Source organism: Lolium perenne, chromosome 7 (genome assembly GCF_019359855.2).
Source record: "Lolium perenne isolate Kyuss_39 chromosome 7, Kyuss_2.0, whole genome shotgun sequence".
Lineage (NCBI taxonomy): Eukaryota > Viridiplantae > Streptophyta > Magnoliopsida > Poales > Poaceae > Lolium > Lolium perenne.
Genome location: NC_067250.2, coordinates 222,150,527 through 222,175,510, shown reverse-complemented (window position 1 = coordinate 222,175,510; position 24,984 = coordinate 222,150,527). Strand labels below are relative to the sequence as shown.

Sequence of the window (24,984 nt, the reverse complement as noted above, 5' to 3'; positions counted from 1 at the left end):
AACTTGTTTCCCGAATGACCCCATCTATCCATATCTCTGTGATACCTCTTTGTCTTTCTTCTTCCACGTTTCACAACCTTCCATTCCGGATCTGGCCAAACTTGCACTCCATGGTACTCCGGCCATTGTGATTGGTCCAAGTATGGAGAGAACCTTGGAGCCCATGTCCTCTTTGTGGCAAGGATGGAGAACTCGGACTCCCGAACGGTGAGCGGGTTATTGTAGTCGACATGTCTAGTGCGTGCCGCTGTTAGCAAGTGGGAGCATGCCAAATGCAGCAAAGAGGGCCTCTTACATGTACATTCACATGTCTTTAGGGACACACGGAAAGCCCGGCCTCCGTGTTGGACACCACCTTGTGTGGTGCCTCCCGGCTTATTCACTTGGTAAACCCAGTCAACATTGTCATAACATGTAGCCGTTTGGGAGTCCGCCTTCCTCGCCTGAAAAAGCATGAACTCTTCAACCTTCGTTGGGTACTCGCAGTTCTTAGCAATTTCCTTCTCCGTTTCTTCGGTGTACTTTTGGAAATAGACATTCAACTTCTCAAATGTGTATTGAATTATTGCCGTCACGGGCAATGCACGGACACCCTTTAGCACATTGTTGAAGCACTCGGTCATGTTGCTTGTCATTTGGCCATATCTCCTCCCATCCTCATCATAAGCTCTTGCCCACTTTGAGTTGAATATAAGGTGCCTATGAAGAAACTCTTGACCACCCGCGTTGAGGTCTTTGTGCTTCAGCAAGCCGTTGTATAGGTTTGCGAAGCGGCGCTCAGAATAAGCGAGGCAACAATCTTGAAGAAGGTCAGACAACTCTTTGCTCTTGCATGCCCGGTAGAAGTTTGCACAAAAATGCCTCATGCACCATCGGTGGTGCAAGGGAGCAACCCCGGGAATGTCAAGCTCCACCGCATTGAGAATTCCTTGATGACGATCCGAGATGACACACACTTCCTTTGAAGGTGGTATGACCCTTGTCCTCAATATATGGAAAAACCATTGCCAGTTATCATTGTTCTCAATCTCTACCAATGCAAAAGCCAATGGTACTAAACGGTTGCTCGCATCATTTGCTATTGCCACCAATAGTGTGCCCTTGTACCGCCCGGTCAAGAAGGCACCATCGACGGCTATGATCGGCCTACAATGCTCGAATGCCCTCGTGCATTGCTGGAATGCCCAAAATGCACGGTGAAATACCCTCACTCTTCTACCTTCATGCAATGTCATTTTGGTTGCGGAAGGCTCCACCACATGCACCATGCCCGGGTTAGTTGCGGCCATCGCTAACAACAACCTAGGGACTCGGTTGTATGCTTCCTCCCAATCACCGTACAACATCTTGAATGCGGCTTGTTTGCTTCCATGCCTTCCCGTACTTGACGTCGTAGGCAAACCGGGATTTCACCGTATCTTGCACGGACCTAATGCTCATGATAGGGAGTGATGATATCTCCGCCGAGAGCTTGTATGCAATGAACTCGGATGTGAGTTGACGGTGATCCGGCTGCGCATCCTTCCCATCAAGCTTCGGCCCCCAGCACATGTGAGTGGCCACACAACTTGTGATGTGCCAAGAGGGCCCTTTTTTGAAAGGTCTTGCACGGACAACCCATGGGCACCTTTTGTCCACACATTTAAGCGTGTACCGCTTCTTCAAGTCCGAGTGATGAACGATGTAAGGGCGATGATGCTTAATCGAGAACTCCTTCAACCATATCTTCAATTCCAAGAAGGTATCAAACGTGAGCCCTTTAGAGATCATAGCCGTCGTACCATCCGCATCTCTCTTGGAAATTGGCCTAGCTCCAAGAAGTAAACTTTTGCCACCATCAACCACGGCTCCATCCACAAGACTAACATCACGGAACAACGGTACCCGAATGTTCTGTCCGGTTACCTTCTTGAAAATCTCGGCTCTTTCGGCTTCCTTAGCCGTCAAGCCATCCTCGTCAACTTCCTCTTCGGGTCCATCATCATCCGAGTCCGACGCATAGCATCGGGAATAAGGAATGGAGTGGTCCATCTCCTCTTGCGTCCAATATTTATCCAAGTCACCGACATTGTTGTCATTCATCTCGAAACCATCATCACCATCGTCATGCTCGTCATACTCATTGTCCAACGGAGGTTGTTGGGCAATGGGAGATTGGACAATGGGAGATTGGGTGGCTTCTTCTTGGCTCATGGGCGGTGGACTCCTCTCTTGAACGGGGGAGGAGGGCCGGTTGAGGTAAAGCTCGATACGAGCATCAACCGTCTTGGTTGCAAACAACTCCAAAGCCTTGTCTTGCGACCCGGCCACCGTCTCCTTGTACACGGACCAACGTTGCTCCGAGTTGATCCGCATTGTCTCCAAACCCCACATTATGCCTTCCCTCTAGCTCAACACCATCATTTGGCTCATTCCAATTCAACTCAACCCTCACTTGTGCTACCACCTCCGCAAAGCTAGGGCTAAGGTCAAACACCAAGTCAACCTCTTCCGGGTCCGGCTCTATGTTTCCCTTCAAGAAAGCATCCTTGTCCACATGATGAACATGGACAATTCTTTCCATCCCCCTAGCATAATGGCAACAACACATACACACATGTGTTCATTAGTTACCATAATCAACATAATCTACCCATACAAACTAGCACACTACCATTTCTCCTACCTCAACAAACCTAACATCCAACCAAATCCATCTCAACCATCAAATCAACCAAATCCACATCTAGGGTTTCACATGTAGATTCAACCAAATACACAAAATCAATGGATGCAAAGAGGGGGAACGGGGGAGATTACCTCAAGGAATGGGTTGGGAACGATCCCCACGGGCAGATCTGATGAAATCCAACAGATTTGAGTAGGGATTTGAGGGGGGGAGAGAGAGAGCCGGCCGCCTTGAGCTGAGGGAGGAAGAAACAGAGAAGGAAATGGCTGGGTCGGGCTCGCGCGTGCAAACATAAGTGGATGTGTGGCGCCCTTGCCACGGGCGCCACACTTTCAAAGTGTGGCGCCGGCGAGAGCGGTGATACGTCTCAAACGTATCTATAATTTCTTATGTTCCATGCTAGTTTTATGACAATACCTACATGTTTTCTTCACACTTTATATCGTTTTGATGCATTTTCCGGAACTAACCTATTGACGAGATGCCGAAGTGCCAGTTCCTGTTTTCTGCTGTTTTTGGTTTTAGAAATCCTAGTAAGGAAATATTCTCGGAATTGGACGAAATCAACGCCCAGTATCTTATTTTTCCACGAAGCTTCCAGAACACCGGAGAGAGAACAGAGGGGAGCCAGGGGGCCCACACGCCAGGGCGGCGCGGCCAAGGGGTGGGGCGCGCCCACCTACTGTGTGGTTCCACCAGACCCCCTCTGAGGCCGCCTCTTCGCCTATATAAAGTCTCCGTCGTGAAAATCCTACAGAGATAAGCCACGATACGAGAAAAGTTCCAGAGCCGCCGCCATCGCGAAGCCAAGATTCGGGGGACAGAAGTCTCTGTTCCGGCACGCCGCCGGGACGGGGAAGTGCCCCCGGAAGGCATCTCCATCGACACCACCGCCATCTTCATCGCCGCTGCTGTCTCCTATGATGAGGAGGGAGTAGTTCTCCACCGGGGCTGAGGGCTCTACCGGTAGCTATGTGGTTAATCTCTCTCTCTGTACCCCAATACAATGATCTCATGAATTGCTTTGCATGATTGAGATCCATATGATGAGCTTTGTATCACTATTAGTCTATGTGCTACTCTTGTGATGTTATTAAGGGTAGTCTATTCCTCCTTCATGGTGTAATGGTGACAGTGTGTGCATCGTGTAGTTCTTGGCGTAGGTTATGATCATAATCTCTTGTAGGTTATGGAGTTAATTATTACTATGATAGTATTGATGTGATCTATTCCCCCTTCATAGTGTAAAGGTGACAGTGTGTATGCTATGTTAGTACTCGGTTTAAATTGCAAAGATCTATTATGCTCTAAAGGTTACTTAAACATGAATACCGAATGTTGTGGCGCTTGTTAACTCCGGCATTGAGGTGCTCTTGTAGCCATACACAATGAATGGTGTTTGTTATCAAACAAGAGTTTATGTAGCACAAAGGAAGAGAACTTATTTATTTATGTGATCAATGTTGAGAGTGTCCACTAGTGAAAGTAGGATCCCTAGGCCTTGTTTCCAATACTGCAAACACCGCTTATTTACTGTTCTGTTGCATGTTTACTCGCTGCCATATTTTATTCAGATTGCTATTACCACTCATATACATCCATACTACTTGTATTTCACTATCTCTTCGCCGAACTAGTGCACCTATACATCTGACAAGTGTATTAGGTGTGTTGGGGACACAAGAGACTTCTTGTATCGTGATTGCAGGGTTGCTTGAGAGGGATATCTTTGACCTCTTCCTCCCTGAGTTCGATAAACCTTGGGTGATCCACTTAAGGGAAACTTGTTGCTGTTCTACAAACCTCTGCTCTTGGAGGCCCAACACTGTCTACAGGAAAAGAAGCATGAGTAGACATCAAGCGGCGCCACATGTCCAGCCACGTCAGACTCGAGCACACCTCAGCGTCGATGGCGCCACGTCGGATGGGAGAGTGGCGCCGGCCTCACAGGCGCCACATGGCCATGTGTGGCGCCCTTGTGAAGGGCGCCACAAAAAAGGGTTAGACGGGTGAAATAGTTTGCCCCGAGGGTCAGTCTGTGCTATAGTTTCAGAAAAGGGTTATTTTTGTGCAAATCGCCCTCAGGCGCCCATCTGCTTTTTTTTGTCGATCGGGAGCAGCGTCGAACAACCCACCACCCCTACTGGCCCCGTTGTTTAGGATTGGACGATGGTGCCGCTTCGGCGTCGTTATACATCTTGAGGGGCATCATTTTTGGAGCAGACGGTAGAGGTGGAGTGGTGTACATCTACCGCGTCAATGACGGCGAGTCTCAGTGGGACCTCGGTGACAGACGTGGTGTGCCAGACTCATGCAGGATGGGCGCTATCTGGTGGCGTCGATATCAGGCTATGCGGATCTCTGACCCTTGAGGCCATGACGGCTCCTGGTTACAAAATAAAGTCTAAAAGATACTAACAAATCTTCGAGGTCTATAAATTCTTTCTTCTTTCAAGACATAATCTTGTATTTTTCTGAAAGCAATCAAAGATAGATAACAAACTATAGACATATAAATACCAACGCAATGAAGGTTCTCCCATAATTTTAATTTGAGCCGCAATGCCAAGGCTATGTGTACGCGCACAACCATTAAAGTAGTCAATCAACATCAGCAAGAGTACCAACACCAGTGTACTAGGGAATAACAACCGATCAGCCTTATCGACGTTGTTAAAGAGCCGATAGTACGAATCACCATTGTCGAGGACGTAGCAGTCGGGACAAAAACCGTGAGGATAATCCTCCTCGCGGCAACCATGAGAAAATATCCAAAATCGATCTGGCGAAGCAAGATCTGAAGACCCATACCTAGAGAACTGTAAACTTTCAACACCAACATTGACGCCGGGAAGTTGATCTTGTCGCCGAACGAAAGGCCAAAGAGCAACCTTGCTTATTGCAGACGGTGTCATCTCCATTATGAGGAAACCAACGACAAAGCGGCTATCAAAATTCTAATGAAAACACTACTTTTATCGTAAACTTCATGCACAGATCGGGTTCCCCACTCCTTCTGATGCCGATTGGAGAAGAGGGAACCGATCTATCGGGGAGGATGAGGTGGAGACGGCAGCTGTCTTCTTAGGAGACGCGGACTCCTTCGATGAGTCTTGCTAGCTAACTCTATGCATATTTTAGATGCTCGCAGATTTTTATTGAATAAAATCTAAATAAAAACCATATGCATGCAGATGCCCGGATTCTCAACCACATTTAGGAAAAATAAAGTAACATTTATGTCTCTAAATACTCCATCCATTTATTAATATAAGATGTTTTAGGTGTGATACAAACTAAAGTGAGTGAACCTACATATAAAAATAGACTAGTTACAAACTAAAGTGGGTGAATGAACAAAAATGCTCCAACATCTTACATTTCCAAACGGGGAGTATAATGTGTAGTATAGAAACATTCACGTAAAGAGGCAGCGTAGCAGAGGGCACCCAAAAATGTGGAGGTGCGGGGAATCGAACCCCGTGCCTCTCGCATGCGAAGCGAGCGCTCTACCATATGAGCTACACCCCCTCGACGAATGTACGATTGAACTAAGTTTTATAATTTATGAACCAAAATATCCGCACCCCAGCTACACCTAAGAAACAGTATTATGTAGCAATGAATTTGTTCGATCAGCCCAATTCCAGTCAATGCAAACACAGCTCCCAGCCGGTAGGACGAGCCGCTTCTCTTCATGTGTCACCAGGAATTAAGAGCCACCAATAGGTAAAGGCAAACGTCATTATTGTACAGTGAGAACAATAACTTGATGTCTTCTCTTTTTGGCATCATTCATCGATAAAGATTGCAAAACGTCACTTATGGCAATCACAACCTATATTTACAGCCATCTGAATCAAGTCAGCTCCCAATACAACAACAAAAGGATAGTAATAAACCCCTCCCCTCATATCACTCGTCACCTGTTATACATTCTCTTCACGTTCCCCAAGAATCAAGGATTGACAGTGGATGGCTGCAACAATTAGCTTGCAGCAAAAAAAGGAAACAACACATCCCTCAAAGGCTCGTAACTTATTCCGTGCCGCCTTGGTCAGTATACCATCTAATTCTACACCGGAGGTCTTCTTCGTGGCATTTGTACAAATCAGGTAAAAGCTCCTGTCGTCTTTCTGCTACTGGATGCTTACACTCATTGATTCCAGTTTATCTTAAATCAACTTCGTGCTTCGTCTTTAATATGAGAGTTATGTAGTATATCACCATAACATGCAACCTTCAGGAGATCACAACAAACACATCATATTACCAAAGTGACACGAAAAAAACAATACTGGACCAAAATATTGAAGCAATACCGTGAAAAAACCAGTTCACTGATTTTTTTCGTTTTTTACACATTCCTATTGTTGGTAGGTTTCATATCATTAACTCTAAAGATACATAGTGCTATTGAATAAATCCTCAAAACATGGTGTAAACCACAAGAGGTTGTGAACTTACCACTCTATCCAGTTGAAGAAGTGAATTTAGGCTGTCTTCATTTACTGGTTCTGGCAACGGACGCATCTGACCCATGATACCAGGCGTCTCACTCATTCTGCAACATAAATATATCTAAGTGAGCAAACTTCAACAAGGAGCAAATAAACATAAGGGTGTGAACAACATAAATCATGATGTGTCTTCCATCTCTCACTGCTTTTATCTATGCAAGGAAGACTCCTCTCAGGGCCAAACAAAAATCATAGGAATTCGCTTGACTAAAGATTAACATACAAAAGTGATGCCATCACTAACTCGGTTTCTATATACACCTCCTTTGGTCTGACAGGTGCCATGCAAGATTCTACACATTTGTATACAAGAAATGACTTGAACAAACTTAAGCATATGTCATGTGCACAACCAAACTAGTAGCATACAGTAAACAAATGAAATACAAGCAAAATGCAACAGATAACAATGCCATACCTTTTCGAAATTGTTCTGATATTGTTATTCGTATGTAGAAAGAGATCCATATTCTCCCCCAGCTATAGGAAATTTGGAATTTCAGACACGATTAGCACAGCTCAAGCTTTCATGAGTAGCTTTGAATTAATTTGTGCTGCATGAAAATGTAAATTTTCATTTACATGTTCCATCTGTGTGGGTGGTTAGCTCCTATTAGAAAGTGCCCAATGCCCAATGCCCATTTACAGTACAATACGGCAGAGCAATACATTTATTCCCAGAGATAAGAGATAAAAGTACATCATGCAAACCTTGAAAGTTTTAATATTTGCAGAGATCTGACTGAGTAACTGGAAATTTTCCTCCAGAAGAAGCTGAGTTGCATTATCCACAACAGGGACTGCATCAGAAAATGAACATATGAAAATTATCAGGTGAATTAAAACAAACATGAAATAAGTCCACATAATTGCACAAGGAAAACATTGTTTTTGTAGTCATCATATCTAAACATCATTATACTCGCATTATTATATATTGCAGTAGAATAACACTAAGAGATATTAGCACACAAACTTAGGCTATATTTAGTTCTTGAAACTCATCAGTTTTCTTCTACTCATCAGAGAAGGCACTAAGCGATAAACACAAAACACTCATGTGACCAGGTATCTATAATACGACCTCAAAAAAGGAAGAAACTATATGTGATTGGTGCAACTGAAAATCCAAGAAATTGCTCCTTAATGAACTCCACACACACAATAGAGTTTTCAAGAATATCAGATTAAAAAAACTGTGCGCATTCAATGGAAGAAACTATATTTGATTGGTGCAACTGAAAATCCAAGAAATTGCTCCTTAATGAAACTCCACCCACACACGATACAGTTTTCAAGAATATCAGATAAAAAGAACTGTGCACATTCAAGGGAACAAACATGAAACATTTGGCCATGGATTCATCAACACTGAAAATATTTGGGACCAACCTTCATTCGTAACAAGGCTATTTTGTCCTGGATAATGCATAGGCGTCGAAAAGGGGACTAAATTATTTGGAGGCGCCATTTGGAAATTAGCTTTCGAGGTAGAAGCGACCATTTTCTCCTGCAACGATGTTCAGGGCAGCATCATTATCAGAAAAGCACGATTAATGCTATGGGCTTAAACAAAAGGATCTACAAAAGGTTAAAAGCCATAGCTACCGTAGTAACAATAAGTATCCTAACGAACTGCTCAAAATAGAATACCTTCAAGTCCCTTGTCCTTTTCCCTGCATAGAATTCATCAGGCTTCCTCCTCCTGCTCTCCTTCCCCTGGATTGGCAACAGCATATCAGCAAAACAGGCAAGGACCTCTCTCTCCCCTCTCCGCTTGCACGTTAACTACATACTTGGTTTGTAATTTGTAATTTGGCAGATAGTAAATGAACAGTTACATCAGGTCCACTTGATTTGTAACAGGAAAGGAGAGCTTACAGCAGCCCACTGGCATCTTATCGCGACGTCCCTAATAGTCCTGGTGCGCAGCATAGCAGCGATCTTGATGTATTTCATAATGGTGGGCTCACGAGCATACCTAGTTCAACCATTAGCACAAGTAAGGCAGCGGTCGCGTGGTAGTAAAACAGGGACGAGCAAGAGGGGTTGGAAGAGCTGAACCTGACGAGGCCCTCCTTGAATATGGCGAGTTCGTACTCCGTCCAATCGGAGGGCGATCCCGTGACGAACTTGTACGGCGGCGCCCCCTGGGGCGCGGGAGCGCTGGGGGGAGGGAGGAAGACGGCAGCGGGTGGCGCGGGAGCGGGAGCGGGAGCTGAATCGGGATTGGACTGGAAGGAGAGCATGCCGTGGTGGTGGAAGGAGGAGCCCCCCTGGTGGAGGCCCATCCCCATGCCCATGCTGGAATCGGCGGCCATGTCCCAGAACATCGGCGAGAGCAAACCCTAGCTAAGAAGATGCTAGGAAGGCCGTGACATTTCGCGGAGGCAATGCAGCCGTAGAGGAGCGGGGAAGACCTGCGCTGCCAGCAATGGTGCCTAGGGTTGGCAGGCACGAGAGTACGATTTTGGAATTCGCCGGCGAGCAGCGGCCGGCCGGCCGGCGGCGGGAGGAAGGCGGCGGAGCGGAGTCAGATGAGACGGGGGAGGAGAATACTGCTTGCGGCTGTGGCTGCAGTTGGCTAGGCTACTCGGACTAGTACACCCGGGGTGGGGCCATTTGGCTGCTTTACAAGGGAAGAAGGCCACCCCTCTTTTTGGGCAGAATAATAAAAGCATCTCAAGAAAGAACATAAATGCGACATTTTGATTTTGCTTTAAACAATAATAATAGTAATAACTTTACGGGATATTTAAATAAAGTTATTGTAAAACTGAAAATCTGATGTGTGAGCAAACGTTTCACTCTTTTTTTTGGTAAGATTCATACAAAGGTGACTGAGGTGAAGGAGGCTCACGAGCAATGATGATGGTCGCCAAACATTTTTCCGTCGACGCACCGGAGGGCTCACCGACGTTTTGGATGGGTGGTGCCGATGAGGTGGATCCAAGACGATAATCGAGTAGGAAGAGGAGCGTCAGCGCTAGAGCAGGATGATCAAGGTGGAAGCAACCGAAGCGTGATTTTGGGGGAAGGTAGAAGATAGGAGGATAAAGAAGGTATTGTAGAAGTTGAGTTTAAGGTAGACCATTCGCTCTCTTAGACCAAGGGGCAATAGGTCGTGTTCTAGCTTCCACGGTGAAAGTAGAGATAGCTTACTAATATGGAATAGCTATATATGAACTAAGGACCTCTTCGGAATTAAGATCTTTGGAGAAAAAATGGAGGACTACGATCCTACAAAAAAATCTAGTACATGCCATTTAGATCAAGGATTGTGAGAAAGAAATTTCATAAAATAGGATTTCTTTTCCTTCAGTACCAAATAATCTCGAAATCCTAATATGTTTCGTGTGCTACATTCAAAAGACTTGTTCAACCAATCATGTGTTTTTTATTCATGTAGTAGTGGACGTGACGTGACATTTCATCTTACAATTTTCTATCGATGTGTCTTTTTACGATCGTGTGTTTCATGGTAGAGGCTCTAAATGCCATGTCCTAGCAAACGAACTTACCCCTAAAAGCCCGGAGAAATGATGACCAACACGAGATTCCGCATTTTTGACCCACAAATGGCTTTGTTTCTATATATGTTGGTTGTTAGAATAATATGCTATTTTTGACTATTTTACCTCTCCCTCTTCTTGCTTCCCCGAGTCCTCATTTAGCACCTCGCATGTCTATTTTTATTTCAGCTAAGAATACACAGATCTCTTCATAATGTGTAGTTTAAGCTCAGAATTGAAGTATAGATTCAGTTTCATGTCAACATTCATTACAAGAATATTTTAGGCCTGCATATGAAGCCAGTACCTAAGTTGTTCTGAAGTGTTCGAAACAAACATAAGATGATCCATGTATGAATTTCACTTTCTCAAAGATCAGATAGCTACATTTGTCCATCAACAAAAAAAACTACATAACGATAGTGAGCGACTGGCAAAACACAGCCATTTTTGTTTTGTTCTTTAATGGGTTAAGCACCAACTCCTTGACACGGTATGCCTCTGCCAAAAAATAAAATAAGTAAAAGCAACGTTGAACACCTCAACCGCTCAGGTCGCTTGCGACTCCAAGCCAAATCATCTTCTCACTTTCCATCGCAGCTTCCATTCCACACGGAAATATCGACATCTCATTCAAGCCATCTGATGACATGAGATCCTCAATACTTAAATTGCCCCCAAAAAAAGATCCTCAGTACTCAAGGTCAGCCTGTTGTTTCTTTACTCCCTCCTGGCACCGATGTTGGCGCAAAAGGATCGTATATCGGATTGGGGCCACCTGGATTTCCGCCTTGCCTGTTTGCATTTGGAAATGGATTCTGCTGAGGTGGCATGAAATGAAACGGCATTCTGTTAGGTTGATTCCCTGGAGGGAATGGTCGAAACTCGCTAGGTGATGGATTCCCAGGGAATGCTCCATGAAAGTGTGAAGGTGGAGCATGCATCCGGGCCTGACCCATATGACTTGCATCCAGAGGCCTTTGGAAACCCTGAACTGGGGAAATGGGACCCTGATTTGCAGGACGGAAGGGCGGGCCTTGGGGTAAACCAAACGGAGAGTTAGATTGAGCTCCCATTTGACTGGCTGAAGGTGGTAGGTTTGCCGAAGGTGGCGCCTGAGGCCGAAAGGTAAAATCACCGGTGGATGGACGTGGAGGTCTCGGAGTAGCTATTGATGTCTGACTATAGCCTGTGTTTGCTGAACCTGAGAAAGGCATCCCATGCACATTGCCGGGTGCTGGTCCAGCTTGAGGGAAAGGTGAAGGTGCGCCTCTCATTTGAGGAGGTGTTGACATGGGAGGGCGCATTTGCATCGACGGCTGGTAATGTGTCTGCGGTGGAGCTCCAGCAGGAGAAGATGGTACTTGCACCAACTTGGGACCCTGAGATGAAACTGAAGGAAAAGATTGGGGACCGCCAGAAGGCCTGGAATGCAGTGTTGCTGGAGGAGTGAAGTTTGCTCTTGGCGGATTCTGAGTTCCATAGCTGGTGGACGTATTTGACTGAGAAGTGGTAGATGGAACAGCACCTGGCAGGGGTGGAGCTGCACCAAGAGGCGAGACAGAAATAGGAGGTCTCATTGGAATAAAACTTGGAGCACCTTGTGAAGGCCTCTGGGAAGCAGGGGCATAACTTGGCCATCCTCCAGATGCATGGGGTGTTTGAAGGGGTCTAACTGGCAGTGGTGCAGGGGAAGATGACATCGGTTGCAGGTTGTACGCACTTGCAGGTGGTCTACCAAAAGGATGTCCAGTGGAGGGGTTGGCATGGAACTGGTGTGAAGGTTGTTGAGTGTTCGGCATTGACAGCTGAAATCCAGGACCAGGCAGTGGGTTTCTTGGCATATAATTCATGTGAGGAGGTTGTCCTGTATATGGTGGCATGCTGAAAGAACCAACAGGATGTTGCAGCTGCAAAGAATTGTTGGGGAATGGGTTTGGTGTAGGCCCTGAAGAAGGATTTGATGGAGCAACGCTTTGAGGATTGGGAAGCCAATGAGCATTATATGATTGGTACTGAAATAAGCCAGGCTGAGAAGCGGTGCTCTGCCCCTGCTGCACATCAGCTGGATTTACAACACCAGAGGTAACTGCCGAAGAAACAATCGCAGTTTCTGAAGTATCTGTTGAATTTGCCTGATAATAAATAGTTGGTGGTTAATTGACAGCATAATACGATTTCTAGAGAAAAAGTGACCAGGCTTCTGAACTTACTGAGACAGGAGTAAGAAGCAGCTCAATCAATGCAGCTGCAGCATCAACTTTATCATAAGAGTCAGCTGACACATGTATGTATAGGTCCTTATAAGCAGCTCGCGCTTCATGTATATCTGACTGGCGGACCTCAGCCTGAGCATGAATAACAATTTTAGGTTTTCTATAGGTGTAGTGTGCTGAAAATCCTATCAGAATTATTTACTAACTAATAAGGGATAAATACACAGGGAAAATATTTGATGCGGAACACATAAGGATAATAACTTAACGTCATAAGTTATCAGAATCCCTAAAAATGAAGCTTAAAAACAAGAAGTGTGTCTATTGACATTGCCAAGGAAATGATCCTAACTAACATTTTAAGTTAGCAGATACGCGCCAAGGAAAGCAAGGGATTAATAGAAGCCCAACTCAGTTTTTTGTTATTCTCCTCACTGCAGTTTACTGAATCTATGCTCAAGGGAAGGGATGTCAACTGAATAGTTTGCATTTAAAGATGTACATGAAACAGCACTAAATAAAAGCCATACCAGCTATACCAGATGACAAAAAACAGGGTTAGGAGGCTTGAAATAAGTCATAATAATTAGTCTGTCGTACTGTACGAGGTGCATGACATATTGCTCTCACTTACAGAAAACAAGCAGAACTATCAAAAATTAAGGAATCGAGAGAACAAAATTACCTTTTCACCATTGCCTTTCTTAGTCCCATATACTCGTATTTTAGCTCCAGTTTCCTGGCATATAGTAAATGAATTTATGGTATATTCTTGTAATATACTATTATCGTGGATGTTTCAACAAATTAAATTACAGGGTTCCAAGAATAAATCATTCTTACCTCTTGCAGTCGCTTCTGGGTATTTTTCTCAGGTCCTATAAGAACTCCAATAATGTTTTGTCCTGGATGTGCTTCTGTCTACAATAGCCAACAGCACAAGCTAAATGGACCATATTTATACACAGAGAGCAATTTAAATTTGCTATCTAGTACTCAGATTTAGATTTTAGTTTAAACTAGGAAAAAAAACGTGCGTTGCAACGGAAGAGAATAAAGCTGCAACGCTAATTAATGCACGCAAAATAAGTTCTCATTAACATGGTGAGGCACCGAGTTAGATGATGCCGACACAGGGGTATAGTGTGTAAGAAATACACATTATCATGATACGGAAAAGTTAGATGATGCCGACACAGAGGTATAGTGTGTAAGAAATACACATTATCATGGTACGACAAAGAGTTCGGAGAGATATTGACAAAAAGCCCCACCATATTTGGGACAGTCTTGTTAGTGAACTACCACTTTTGCTCATTTTGACACATAAATACTATTTTTAGAGCAGGTGTGTGACACATAGCACTCATTGATCGGTTTACTGGTATTAAAGCCGTTTTCTTGCAGGTGGAGCCCGCTGTCAGATTCTACGTGGAATACACATGACTCCCATCACCCCTTTTCCAAACTCAATCCCACTAGTCTGCCGCGCCAACCCAGGGCTCTCCCCCACTAGTCTGCCAGAGAAGACATGCCGCCGGCCTTCCCAGCCAGGATTTTCCATGACGTGGTGGAACCGGCCACCCTACCTGTATGTGGCCGTGAGATGGGCCAGGCGCATATGGGCTTTGGACCCACTGGAGGGGAGTTATGGGCTTGCCCTGGAGTCTACAAAGGGGAGCACAAGAAACTGTCTCACGCATCGAACAGAACAGTATTGAATCAAACCTCCTCTCGTCTGGCTTCTTCTTCCTAGCCTCGTCTCTCTTCAGGTTCGGTACTACCACGAGCACCATTACATCCTTGTGCGTTGACCTCACGCCCCGATCCTCACCGGCGGCAAGGGGGTGTGACACCTCGGGGCGGCCAGGTTTCTTTTTTCTCGTCTTAGATGTGACGTGGACAGGTTCTCGATTTTCCTCCTCCGTTGTCATGCACAGCATGTAAATCTTCCTTTAATTTTGCTGACCAAGCGATAAATCCTCCTTAACCATGCAGCGTGATGCTCTCTTCCATTGGCACATTATTCCAAGCCATGAATCCGTCCTAAACATTTAGGAAACAACGTGGCTGCTGCTTGTTTTTAAGGACGGCTTGTTGATTGTAAGAAACTAACCTATATAAATCGGCATGACTCAGTCTCACAGAACGAGGCGGGACTATTAAACGGCACTTGCCTGGCTTGCTGCTGTCTATAAGATAATTTCTAAATTAACGTACGTGACTCTCGTGGGCTTGTGGTCCATCAGCGCAGTTACCTCCTACGCGGCCCAGTAAGGCGGACGGCGCGACCGTGGACCAGCGAAAAATTGGTGAGGTGAACTCACGCAGAGAAACAAAATCGCTATGGAAAACGTTTCGCGTTTGTTTAAGCGGTGGCAATAAAAGTAATTTTAACTGAAAAATAAGGGAATAATAAAATGGACGGAATTTTGGGAAGAAACCTTACTTCCTATATTAGTAGGTAAAGAAGGTACTACCTCTGTCCCATATTATGCCTACCAACACGTCGTATAATATTGGACAGATTTAGTAGCTGTTAATCATGATGCTTTATACTACATATGGCACCAAAAATCTGACGTAATCATCTTGAGATACGAATAGAAGATGGAAAACAAATAAAACAACTACTGGTACATGTACAAGCTGCAAACTAATAACCAATAAGCATTAAGCAGCAGTGCATTTACATACAGGCAGAGGGATTTTTGTCTCCTTGAGTAATGGCTTGTAATCATCAGGAGCTTTGTATCCTGGATTTAATTGGAGTATTTCTCCTGCAGAGAATACAGCCAATTTAACAATACATTTTGGATATACTACAACAAAGCATAACTAACAGTCTAATACAGAGGCATTCAGCCCCTGCATATGCTTATATTAAATACGAGATACCCCCTTGATGAAGCAACCTTCCATCAGAGACAGGACGCAATGACACAGAAGTAGTTTTTTATTCAGAAGATGAAGTGAAATAAACAAAGAGGAGAACTTCTCTCACCAATAATTTCTCGCTTTTCGAGCTCCAAGAGCTCAATCTTTCCCTGCCACAAAACAAAAATGAAAGAAAGCTTATCAAATGAGAGCACACAATTGTTTAATAATCATGACCCCAACCAGCATGCCTTAAAAAGCACATTGAGTGAGAGCATGTATTGATAACTCTTTTCCTATATAAAGCACTAGCAGAGCGCCTGCCATTAATGGTTACAAGAACACATACTAAAGGACTAGATACAAGTGCTTTGACACCAAAAGAAAGGGGGTGATGGCATGTTGGTCACATAAGAAATACCTCATTTTCTTTTGGATTTTCGGCACCGTCAGAAGTTGAACCCTTTGCGGTAACCGATGAACCTTCATTTCCTCCCATCTCTAGAGCTCCAGATGTCAGCTCCTTGTTAATTTGCTCCACTCGAGTCTGCTCATGCAATATTATGAATTAATGAGACCTGGCAACTGAAGCATCCTACATGACAGAATCACAAGAAAAATGCTTTTTCTGCCTGGCCAGAGGAAGAGGAGCAGCTGCAACAATGCTTGGGCCTAGCTTGGACAAGAATGTAGAATTACAGGCAACTAGATAGGGTGTTTCTATATTTCTAGTCACACATATTGACACAAGGCATCAAGCTAGTACTATGTTTGCTAAGAGTAATTAAATATATGTATGCACCACTGAGTATATTAAAATGCAAATGACATACTAGCTCACAGGTTAAGAGACGGGTGCTTTGAGAAAAACACGATTGCAAGGTAAAGATGCTTATGACCCGCTGCGATCTGGAACTATCCACAACTCATCTTAGGCAATATCCAAGAAGAAGAATGCAACTCAGGGTTCTAGGGTTAACGATTGAATGAAGACAGCTAAGGGCATGCCAGGTACCTGGGTTTGATAAGGATACAGAAAACATTGTTGCACAACCTCTTGAATGTTTAACGGTGCAAATGTGCCCAAATTGTTTGCACTCCACTATACTGATGCAACGTTATCTCGTATTACTAACGGCGTTTGATTTGCATTTCACAAGTAGAGATATTATGCAGCAGATAGCATACGAACTAAAAGGTACACGCTAATGAGCTACAAGTCCAACACTGCAAGTACACACATTAAAAAGATGCACAGAGATCACTAGATATTGCTTGGGCAGCTCGAGATGGTCACGGTACCTGGTAGGCCAACGCCTTGGCTTTCCTGACAGCGGGATCGGAGGCGAGATCAGGGCCCCACTTCGTTTTCCTCTGAGGAGGTTTGGCGTCCTCCTCCTTGGGCGCAGCCGGCGCCTCAACCTTGCGGATGGCCATTGAGCCCGGTATCTTGTTCTTGGGTATGACGAATCCAGCTTTCGCCCCGAACATTGACAGCTTGGGGGGCAGAGACGGCGGCATGGCGGGCTTCGGTTGTCGGGCAGGAGAGGATTGCTCCAGCTTCGCGGCCATCTGGGATTGATGAATCGATGAAGAGGAATTGAAATCCTTGAAGCTGAAATTACTAGGATTGGAACTGAAAAGCAGGGGGTTGGGAGAAGGTGCAGCAGCCGGGACACTCACCGTTTCTCCCCGCGCCTAGCCGGCGCGCCCCCGTCCGTGGGTCGCCGAGCAGAACCTAGGTATGTGGCGAGGGAGCTCGGTGGAGGTCGGGGACGCGGGGGGAGGCAGGGGATGCGCCGCCGGCAGCGGGGGCGCGATGGTGGGCGGAGCGCGGCGTAGGGTGGCGGGCGCGGGCCGCCGACGTCGCCGTCCGCCGGCGCGTCGCCTGAACTGGGTCGAGTCGGCGGGTGAGGGTGAGTCGTGTTGTTTTTTTCGTTCTAACTTCAGCAGCGTGGAAATGTAGTGTTGTTCTACCAGCGTGCTTTGCTACAGATTCTTTTTTAGATGAATTTCGTGCAAGCGTTATATCATGAAATTCCCTCCTGGTAAGGAACCCTAAACCCTAATCTAAGAAATCAGGACGATATTTATTTTACTCCCTCTGTCCGAAAATATGTGACTCGGATTTATCTAAATTCATACCTATCTAGACGAATTCAAGTCACTTATTTATGGTGGAAATATTTTACAATAAAATTATAGCGCGCGGACTTTAAAAGTTAGGCTTGTTATCCTATCAATCTGATCAATGTAGTGCGATCAGCGGGATTTTTGGGCGTGGGCTTGGCGGGAGTTTTTTTTTCTGTCAGGTCGGCATACCGAGAAATTGTGTTGCGAGGTGGTCTACCTGGGAGCTCATCAACGTCGGATGAGAAAATATGGAAACCTCTATGAAAATTAGGTGTTTTGCCTAAGATAAGAGTGTGGGTGGTTAAAAACATTCTTCCATGTTATTCAGAACTAAGGAGGAGACACATTAAAGAGTTGATTGCGTGCCCTCTTCGTGGGCATGAAGATGAGACGTTGTGGCATACATTGATTGCATGTGACCATGCAAGATCATTCTAGAGGGCGGCACAAGAATGTTTCGAGCTCAAGTTACCTTTTTTCTAAGAGTACGCGAACGCGTACCATAATGTTATAAAAGGTAGAACAAGATTTGCAAGTATGTCCCAAGTGTGAACACAGGGGACAAGATGATGAGGACATCCCTACCTCGCTACCACCTCCGTCATTACCAAGTGAAGATGAACCTGTTGTGAAGCTCAAGTCCAATGAAGTTCGGATTGGACCAATTACAAGAGCTCGTGCGAAGCTACTTAAACAACAGGTGAACTTGTTCCTAAACGATACTTTGATTGATCAGAGCTTTATACTACCTAAGTCCTATTACTTATGTATCATCAGGTATGAAGAGGAGACAAGCATCGCACGAGGAGGAGAGGAGCAGCTGAACGTGAAGATGGACAAGGAGCTGGACATGAAGATATCTCATGGACGCGCGAGGGAGGAGCGGAAGGCATGCGCGAGAGGAGAAGACGAAGTCCAGGCCGGCCCAGCACCCGGTCAGACCGGCGCGCGCCGGTCCCTGGCCCGATCCGGCCGGGCGGCAGGCCGGATCCACCCTGGCGCCAACCGGGCGCCACGCTAATGCCAACCGGAGGGGTTACTGCGCGACAATTTCCCCGCCCGGTTGGAACCCGGTCCCTGGCCCGGTTTGAACCGACTAGCCCGGTCCCAGGCCCAGTCGACCGGCCTCCAGACCGGCCGTGTCCGAGTCTGTCTCGACCAGATCTATTCTGGGTCGGTTATTCTTGTATCTTTTCGACCAGAAGTCGTCCCGGACGCCTATATAAGTGCACAGGACGCCCCCTAGCTGCTTTAGACCACGTTTAAGATAAACCCTAGTTCTTAGTTGTTTGCTTTAGCAAAACTATTGAATCCCTACACCATATTGCTTGATATTGTGTAGATCTGAAAGTCTTGTGTGATCTGTTGTTCCATTGAGAATTAGAAGGTTGCAACTTACCGCTTCGTGGTCGGCGGCTACGTGTGCAAGTGTGTGGAGTTGCGAATATCTTGCAGGGTTGAGAGCTGTTGCATTGGCGACAGGGACCAATCGAGAGATCTCGTTGCGTCATACAAGTTATCATCCACTACATCGTCGTGTTCCTCCGCTGCTATCACCCCGTGATCATCATCACCACTGTTGCATACTCAGAAGATCGGGCCACCCCTTATCATCTTGGTATCAGATTCTCGGGTTTCCTCGGTAAGCCATCCACAATCCACCCCATAGTTGAGTTGTGAGTGTTTCCTATCCAGAAAAAGCCAAAAAAAATTAGGGTTAGGGTTTGCCATAGCCTTAGATTGCACTAATTTCGAGTTTTAGTTGCTTTTCGTAGTTGTTTTTGCGTATCTTTTTCTTGCATCTAGTATTGTTAGGGTTTGAGTTTCTGCTATCATCTAGTTTTAGTTATTGTTACTCCGAGTCCACATAGCGTACAGTGTGCTTTTTCCCAACCATAGACACAGCCTATCGATATAAGTGACTAGGAACTTTCCCAGAAGATACTAGTTTTACCGCTCGACAGGCTACTCATTAGGATTTTGGTGTTCTGCATATCTTGTTGGCCGTGTTATCAAGGAGATGAGTCATATATAAAAAAATAGAAAATTGAAAAGAAGCAAAAAGAGCTACATAGCTGCGTGTTATACAAAAAAAAGAAAACTACAAAAAGAAAAGTGAAGTGCTAGAAGAATCAAGTGTAGGCCTAAGTTTACTTTACTGCACCCGTAGTTGAGCAATCTTGTGCCTGTATTGTTGAGCTTTGCTAGCGTGTCAACACCCGAATTTTTAAGTCCGGATGCCTATTATGTCATACATCGCAATCCCAGGAATATTGTTGTTGCGAGGCATAATAGTTAGGTATCACAGTCATCATTCATTACAAACCATAATGTCTTACAACTTGGAATCACATCATCCAAATTACACGAATAGTTGATCTATTGATCAACGAACAAACACAAGTTCATAGCGGAAGCGTAAGATACAAGGACTCTCTAGTCCACAGGCCAACGCTTGACGTCGGAAGACTCCTAGTTGTCGTAGGCGTCCTGCTGGTCATCTCCTCGTTCATCTTCATACTCTGGCCATTTGAATAGCCAGGGACAAAGCCGTGAGTACTTTAAGTACTCGCAAACTAATACTAATGTAAGTGCTAGACACTCTAGTAAGGTTTGCTAAGCTCTAGTTTATTTGCATAAAGCCAATTTTAGTTCACAAGTATTTGAGAAAAAAACTTATTCAAGTGCTAACTAACTCAAGTGGGAACATTAGTGTCATTCCCACCATTCAAGTGGTGATTTCAATTCAATTCACCACGATTCATTTCACCATCTTCTGTCAACATCATTTTCAAAAATATGACATTGGAAACTGTATGGCCTTTCCAACCGTCCGTAACCGTGGACGCGGCTATTCGAATAGATTGACACTCTGCAGAGGTTGCACACTTGTGCCACAACATTTGATTTCATCCGTCGGGATTACCCCGAATCATCGTAACACAGTACGCGGATCATCAACCATAACCTTTCACTTACAAATCCTAGTATGAGCACCTCTCCCCATGAGCTTGGCCTCCCAGTGAAGACCAACTGTCAACCTGGGAACTGCACAGGGCTTGGCCGTACAATTCACCTCAATTTCACATCATTTCTCAACAACGGAGGCAGCCTCAAGCGTAACCCCTGTGACGTGTGTTCAGAGGGAACCCATACTAAGATGCATAAACTTCCAGTTAAGCCCTACCCATAATCAGGTATTGTGGGGGTACTTAATATTGGAAAGGTATCGCATTCAAACCAATATCATGTTTATCAAAAATCACTATCTTCTCTTGGTCATATTCACCTTCAAAAATCATTCAATGGAATGCTTCACTATTCCAAGGTTTCAAATTTCATTTCGATTCACATTGTTCCCATCTTGAGTAGTCAAGTTTTATTTCAGTAGCACTAGATCTAATTCATGAGGGGTGCTATCTTGCTTTGCTTGATTGAGTATAACTTCACTACTCTAGTAAACTCTTGTACTTTGACCAAAGTTAACTATAAAAGTAACTTCTTGAGAAAACAAGTAAAAACTTGTAATGTATAAACTTGGGATAGGCTTATGTAAGAAAAGGTAAGATTCATGGTGCCTTGCCCCAAGGGGCTTTGCACTTTGCAAGAATATTAGCTTGCCTTGGTAGTTCTCAAAATTCTCCTCCTCCTGGTAGCAACCTTCTTCTTCAGTGTACTCTCCGGTGCTAGCGTCTAAATTTGAATATAAGTATAATTACTCACTAATTCAATGGCTATTCCATGTATCACATATAAACACACAAACTATTCTATGCACACAAATAATCTAATTAGGGTGCATGGGTTGTGTTGCTTGAGGAGAATTTACTTCTTTTTATAAATATGTAAATGATAGTTTCCATAGGGTTCTTGAGAAATAATTTCCTCTCATTGAAATCTTCTTAAGATTTAATTTCTCAAACAACCATATATGAACTCATATTGACCTAAGTCCAATATTCATCATTATCATTTGAGAAAATGATTTAAATAAGGTAGACCACCTCATACCATTTAGTAATGCTATAAATGATTTAAATCTCTAAGTAATTCATATAAGTGAGTTTGGCCAGGGTCCAAACATCACATGAATTCATTTGAGACAAGGTTTAAATGAAGTATAATACTTCATATGATTTACTTAATAGTTTTGGACAATATCAACTACATAAACTAGCCATATTGTCCATTAATTAAACTAGGGCATGATCATGCAAAGTGACCACACCATTTTATTGCATAAACAATTAGTGTAAGTCAAATGTGAGTTATTAGAGTTGTAATTAACTTAATATCTATTTTGGTTGATTTTTAATAATTATTTGAATAGGGAAAAGTCCCCGCCTTCTTCTTTTTATCAGATTAATTCTACCACTAATCTTGACATGGGACCAGTGGCATTGGATAAATCTTTTCTCTAGCTTTCCAACAACATAGAATTCATCAAATTTGGTTGGGTAGATTTGAAACTATTCAATTTCTAAAATAGGTTCAGTATTTAAATTTATACCCAATTTATTTAACAAGATTTGAAAAATGGGCCGGCGGGAAATTAAACGGGCCGAAAGATTTGAAAAGCCAGGGGGCAGCCCAACTAGCGTTGCGGGCCAACTGACAGAGGGGCCCGCACGTCAGCGACCGAGGCTTACCGAAACGGTACTGGTGATCGTGAGCCGCAGGATTAGAACGAGATCGTGCGGCCGAGGCTCGTCGTCTCCGTCGGGGAGAAGGGCTTGCTGCCGCGGCGGGGGTAGGGGGTCGGCGGCGCTCCTGGACTCCGGCGAGCGGCGGCGAGGATGCTGGACGACGTTGCGGACGATGGCGAGGCAGCTGGTACTTATGGCGACGCCGATGGTGGCCGAAATCGACGACGCCTTCTGTAGCTCTGCCGCGGACTTGAGCGAGCAATTGAGGAGCTACCGGCGACGATGCGGCGAGATAAGGGGTGGAGGAGGATCAGAGAGAGGAGGGAGGTCGATTGGTGTGAGAAATGGATGCGGGATCGTCCTCCTTTTATAGCGCGCAAGGTGGCCGTGAGGTGTGCGGCGAGGGCGACAGCATCGCGGTGGCTCCGGCGAGGGATAGGGCTAGGCGACGGCAGGGTGAGCTAGGTGAGGTCGAGGCGAAGCTATGGAGCTAGGGAACGAGATGGGGGACGGCCAGATGGATGCGTGCAATGGCGAGCTCTGGCGGCACAGACGCGGGAATCCGACGATGCGGTCGTTGGCGACAGGCGGCGCGAGGACATGGGTCCGTGTCTGGCGGGTTCCTGGCGAGGTGGCGGAGCTCAACGCGCAGCTAGGGGGTCCGGGGGAGGCGTCGAGTGCTGGGGCGGCGTGTGCTCTGCGCGCGTCCACGGGCGCGTGCACGACATCCTTGGCATGGCCAGGGCGCGTGTTCTCCGGCGAGTGTCGTCGTCCTCCTCGACAAGCAACGGTGCTAGGTGGTGTAGAGTGATGTTGTGGAGCCAGGGGACATGGTGGCCAGGGTGAGGAGGAAGGAGAAGAGAGGGGAGTGTGCCAAGTGTGGCATGGCCGGCATGGCCATGGCCATGATGGTTTCCCCCCCCCCTTTTAGGGTTACTATGCATGGGCTAGGGTGAGAGGAGTCAAGGGGACCAGAGAGAGAGATTTGGGGAAGGTTAGGGTTAGATAGGACACTATTTCAAATAGTGTGGCATTGTTCCATATTTGCAATTTGCCATAATTCACCAAATTTGGTTTGATTAAAAAGGTGGCAAGATTTGGAAAGGTTGTATTTAGTTGAGTTGTATTTGACCAGAGAAAATGAGATGTGGTGGTGGAAATTTCCAATTCACAATATTGCAAAAATTACTAAGTGTGAGATTGTTGAATATGATAAAATGTTCCAACTTTGGATGAGCATAGCATTTGATCTAGGATGAATTTGACATGGTGATCTTTACAAAAAGTGTTCACCTTGATGTTGTCTTGGATGAGGTGCAAAGAGTTAGCAAGGTTTAGTTTGAAAATTTTGAATTGCAGGGGCTCAAAGTAGTGATCAGACTATAATTGGCAGTTTTGACCATTATCACATGTGAGCACAATTTGAGTTTGAAAATCATTTAATTTGTGTTTCTTTGATTCCAAAAGTTGTAATAAGTGTTTAGTAACATTATTCAACTAATTTTGAAGACCAAAATGGTCTAGGGTCAAAATTTATAAAAATGGCATAAGCCATATGTGAGGGTTTTGTGAATTTCTAACTTTTATTCTTTTGTTTTTCTTTGCTTCATTTTGACAAGAGTGAGGTTTATTTGGTGTTAGATTGAGTTAGGTGAAAGGTTCAAACCATTTTGAGGTAATGGAAGTGGCTAGGTCAAGATTTGATAATTTGGCTAAGTGCCACATATGCCTCTATGCATATGTTGGATTTAATTTTGTTTCTCACTTGAATTGGTTGATAGGTGCTTTGTTGAGTGTGTTGAGGTATTTCAATTCATCTACTCAAGGTAGACAAAGCAAAAGCTCATCATTTTCCAAAAAGTAGTCATAGGCTTGCATATGCCCTTTTTCTTAAATAAGATCTTTTCTTTTTATTTTATTTTTTTCAAAGATTGAGGACAAGAGGGGTGAGGCTTAGGGTTTAGTAAGTTTTGCAATGGTTCACCACCATTTAGCAAAGTAAGAAGAGGTAGGGTTCAAGATTTACATATTAAGGCTATAGGTCCACATATGTCTTTTCTTTTATTTTGGGTTTCTCAAAATAGATCTACATGATTTTTGAGAAGGTTAGGGTTTAGGGTTTTTTCTTCTTTGATTTCCTTCTCTTTTAATTTTATTTGGTTTGTGATCTTCACTTGATCACTTTAGGGTTTTAGGGTTTATCACATAAGCATAATAACACTCATCATGGCAAAAACACAAGTAATAGGTATGAGCACTAAGCATAGCACTCTATTTAAGAAAAGTTTTTGTTCGTTCTCATTTTTGGAAAAAGGAAATTCATTTTTCTTTGTTTTGAAATTTGCGGTGTTACAAACCCTTCCCCCTTAAACAAATCTCGTCCCGAGATTTTAAGAAAAAATAGGTTCCTAA

General features: G+C 44.6%; 2 protein-coding genes and 1 non-coding gene across 3 annotated transcripts; all 3 read right to left on the bottom strand.

Annotated features, from left to right (window-relative positions):
* Nucleotides 1-6,126: 6,126 nt before the first annotated feature.
* On the bottom strand, nucleotides 6,127-6,199 carry TRNAA-CGC (transfer RNA alanine (anticodon CGC)). The gene has a single exon. It is a non-coding gene; the product is annotated as a tRNA-Ala (tRNA).
* A 195-nt stretch (nucleotides 6,200-6,394) lies between these two features.
* LOC127313638 (uncharacterized) lies at nucleotides 6,395-9,806 on the bottom strand. The gene is made up of 8 exons (XM_051344120.2): nucleotides 9,253-9,806; nucleotides 9,070-9,169; nucleotides 8,842-8,907; nucleotides 8,581-8,698; nucleotides 7,900-7,988; nucleotides 7,607-7,668; nucleotides 7,136-7,232; nucleotides 6,395-6,908 (listed from the first exon to the last, which is right to left on the bottom strand). The coding sequence occupies exons 1-8, from the start codon at nucleotides 9,519-9,521 to the stop codon at nucleotides 6,849-6,851; spliced, it is 861 nt and encodes a 286-aa protein (XP_051200080.1). The 5' UTR covers nucleotides 9,522-9,806; the 3' UTR covers nucleotides 6,395-6,848.
* A 1,129-nt stretch (nucleotides 9,807-10,935) lies between these two features.
* Nucleotides 10,936-17,762, bottom strand: LOC127313637 (uncharacterized). The gene is made up of 9 exons (XM_051344119.2): nucleotides 17,477-17,762; nucleotides 17,096-17,365; nucleotides 16,215-16,340; nucleotides 15,921-15,963; nucleotides 15,614-15,696; nucleotides 13,760-13,837; nucleotides 13,602-13,655; nucleotides 12,914-13,048; nucleotides 10,936-12,835 (listed from the first exon to the last, which is right to left on the bottom strand). Exons 2-9 carry the CDS (start codon nucleotides 17,363-17,365, stop codon nucleotides 11,405-11,407), a joined length of 2,220 nt encoding a protein of 739 aa, XP_051200079.1. The 5' UTR covers nucleotides 17,477-17,762; the 3' UTR covers nucleotides 10,936-11,404.
* Between the last annotated feature and the right edge of the window lie 7,222 nt (nucleotides 17,763-24,984).

Excerpts from the sequence above, each read along its gene's own strand:
- LOC127313638 (XM_051344120.2), bottom strand. The coding sequence starts at position 9,521 with ATGTTCTGGGACATGGCCGCCGATTCCAGCATGGGCATGGGGATGGGC. Across the intron at positions 9,170-9,252 it reads TTCAAGGAGGGCCTCGTCAG|GTATGCTCGTGAGCCCACCA; the intron begins GTTCAGCTCTTC and ends TGGTTGAACTAG. Across the intron at positions 7,233-7,606 it reads ATCAGAACAATTTCGAAAAG|AATGAGTGAGACGCCTGGTA; the intron begins GTATGGCATTGT and ends TTTATGTTGCAG.
- LOC127313637 (XM_051344119.2), bottom strand. The coding sequence starts at position 17,365 with ATGGCCGCGAAGCTGGAGCAATCCTCTCCTGCCCGACAACCGAAGCCC. Across the intron at positions 15,697-15,920 it reads CGAAAAGCGAGAAATTATTG|GAGAAATACTCCAATTAAAT; the intron begins GTGAGAGAAGTT and ends TATTCTCTGCAG. Across the intron at positions 13,656-13,759 it reads CCCAGAAGCGACTGCAAGAG|GAAACTGGAGCTAAAATACG; the intron begins GTAAGAATGATT and ends ACTATATGCCAG.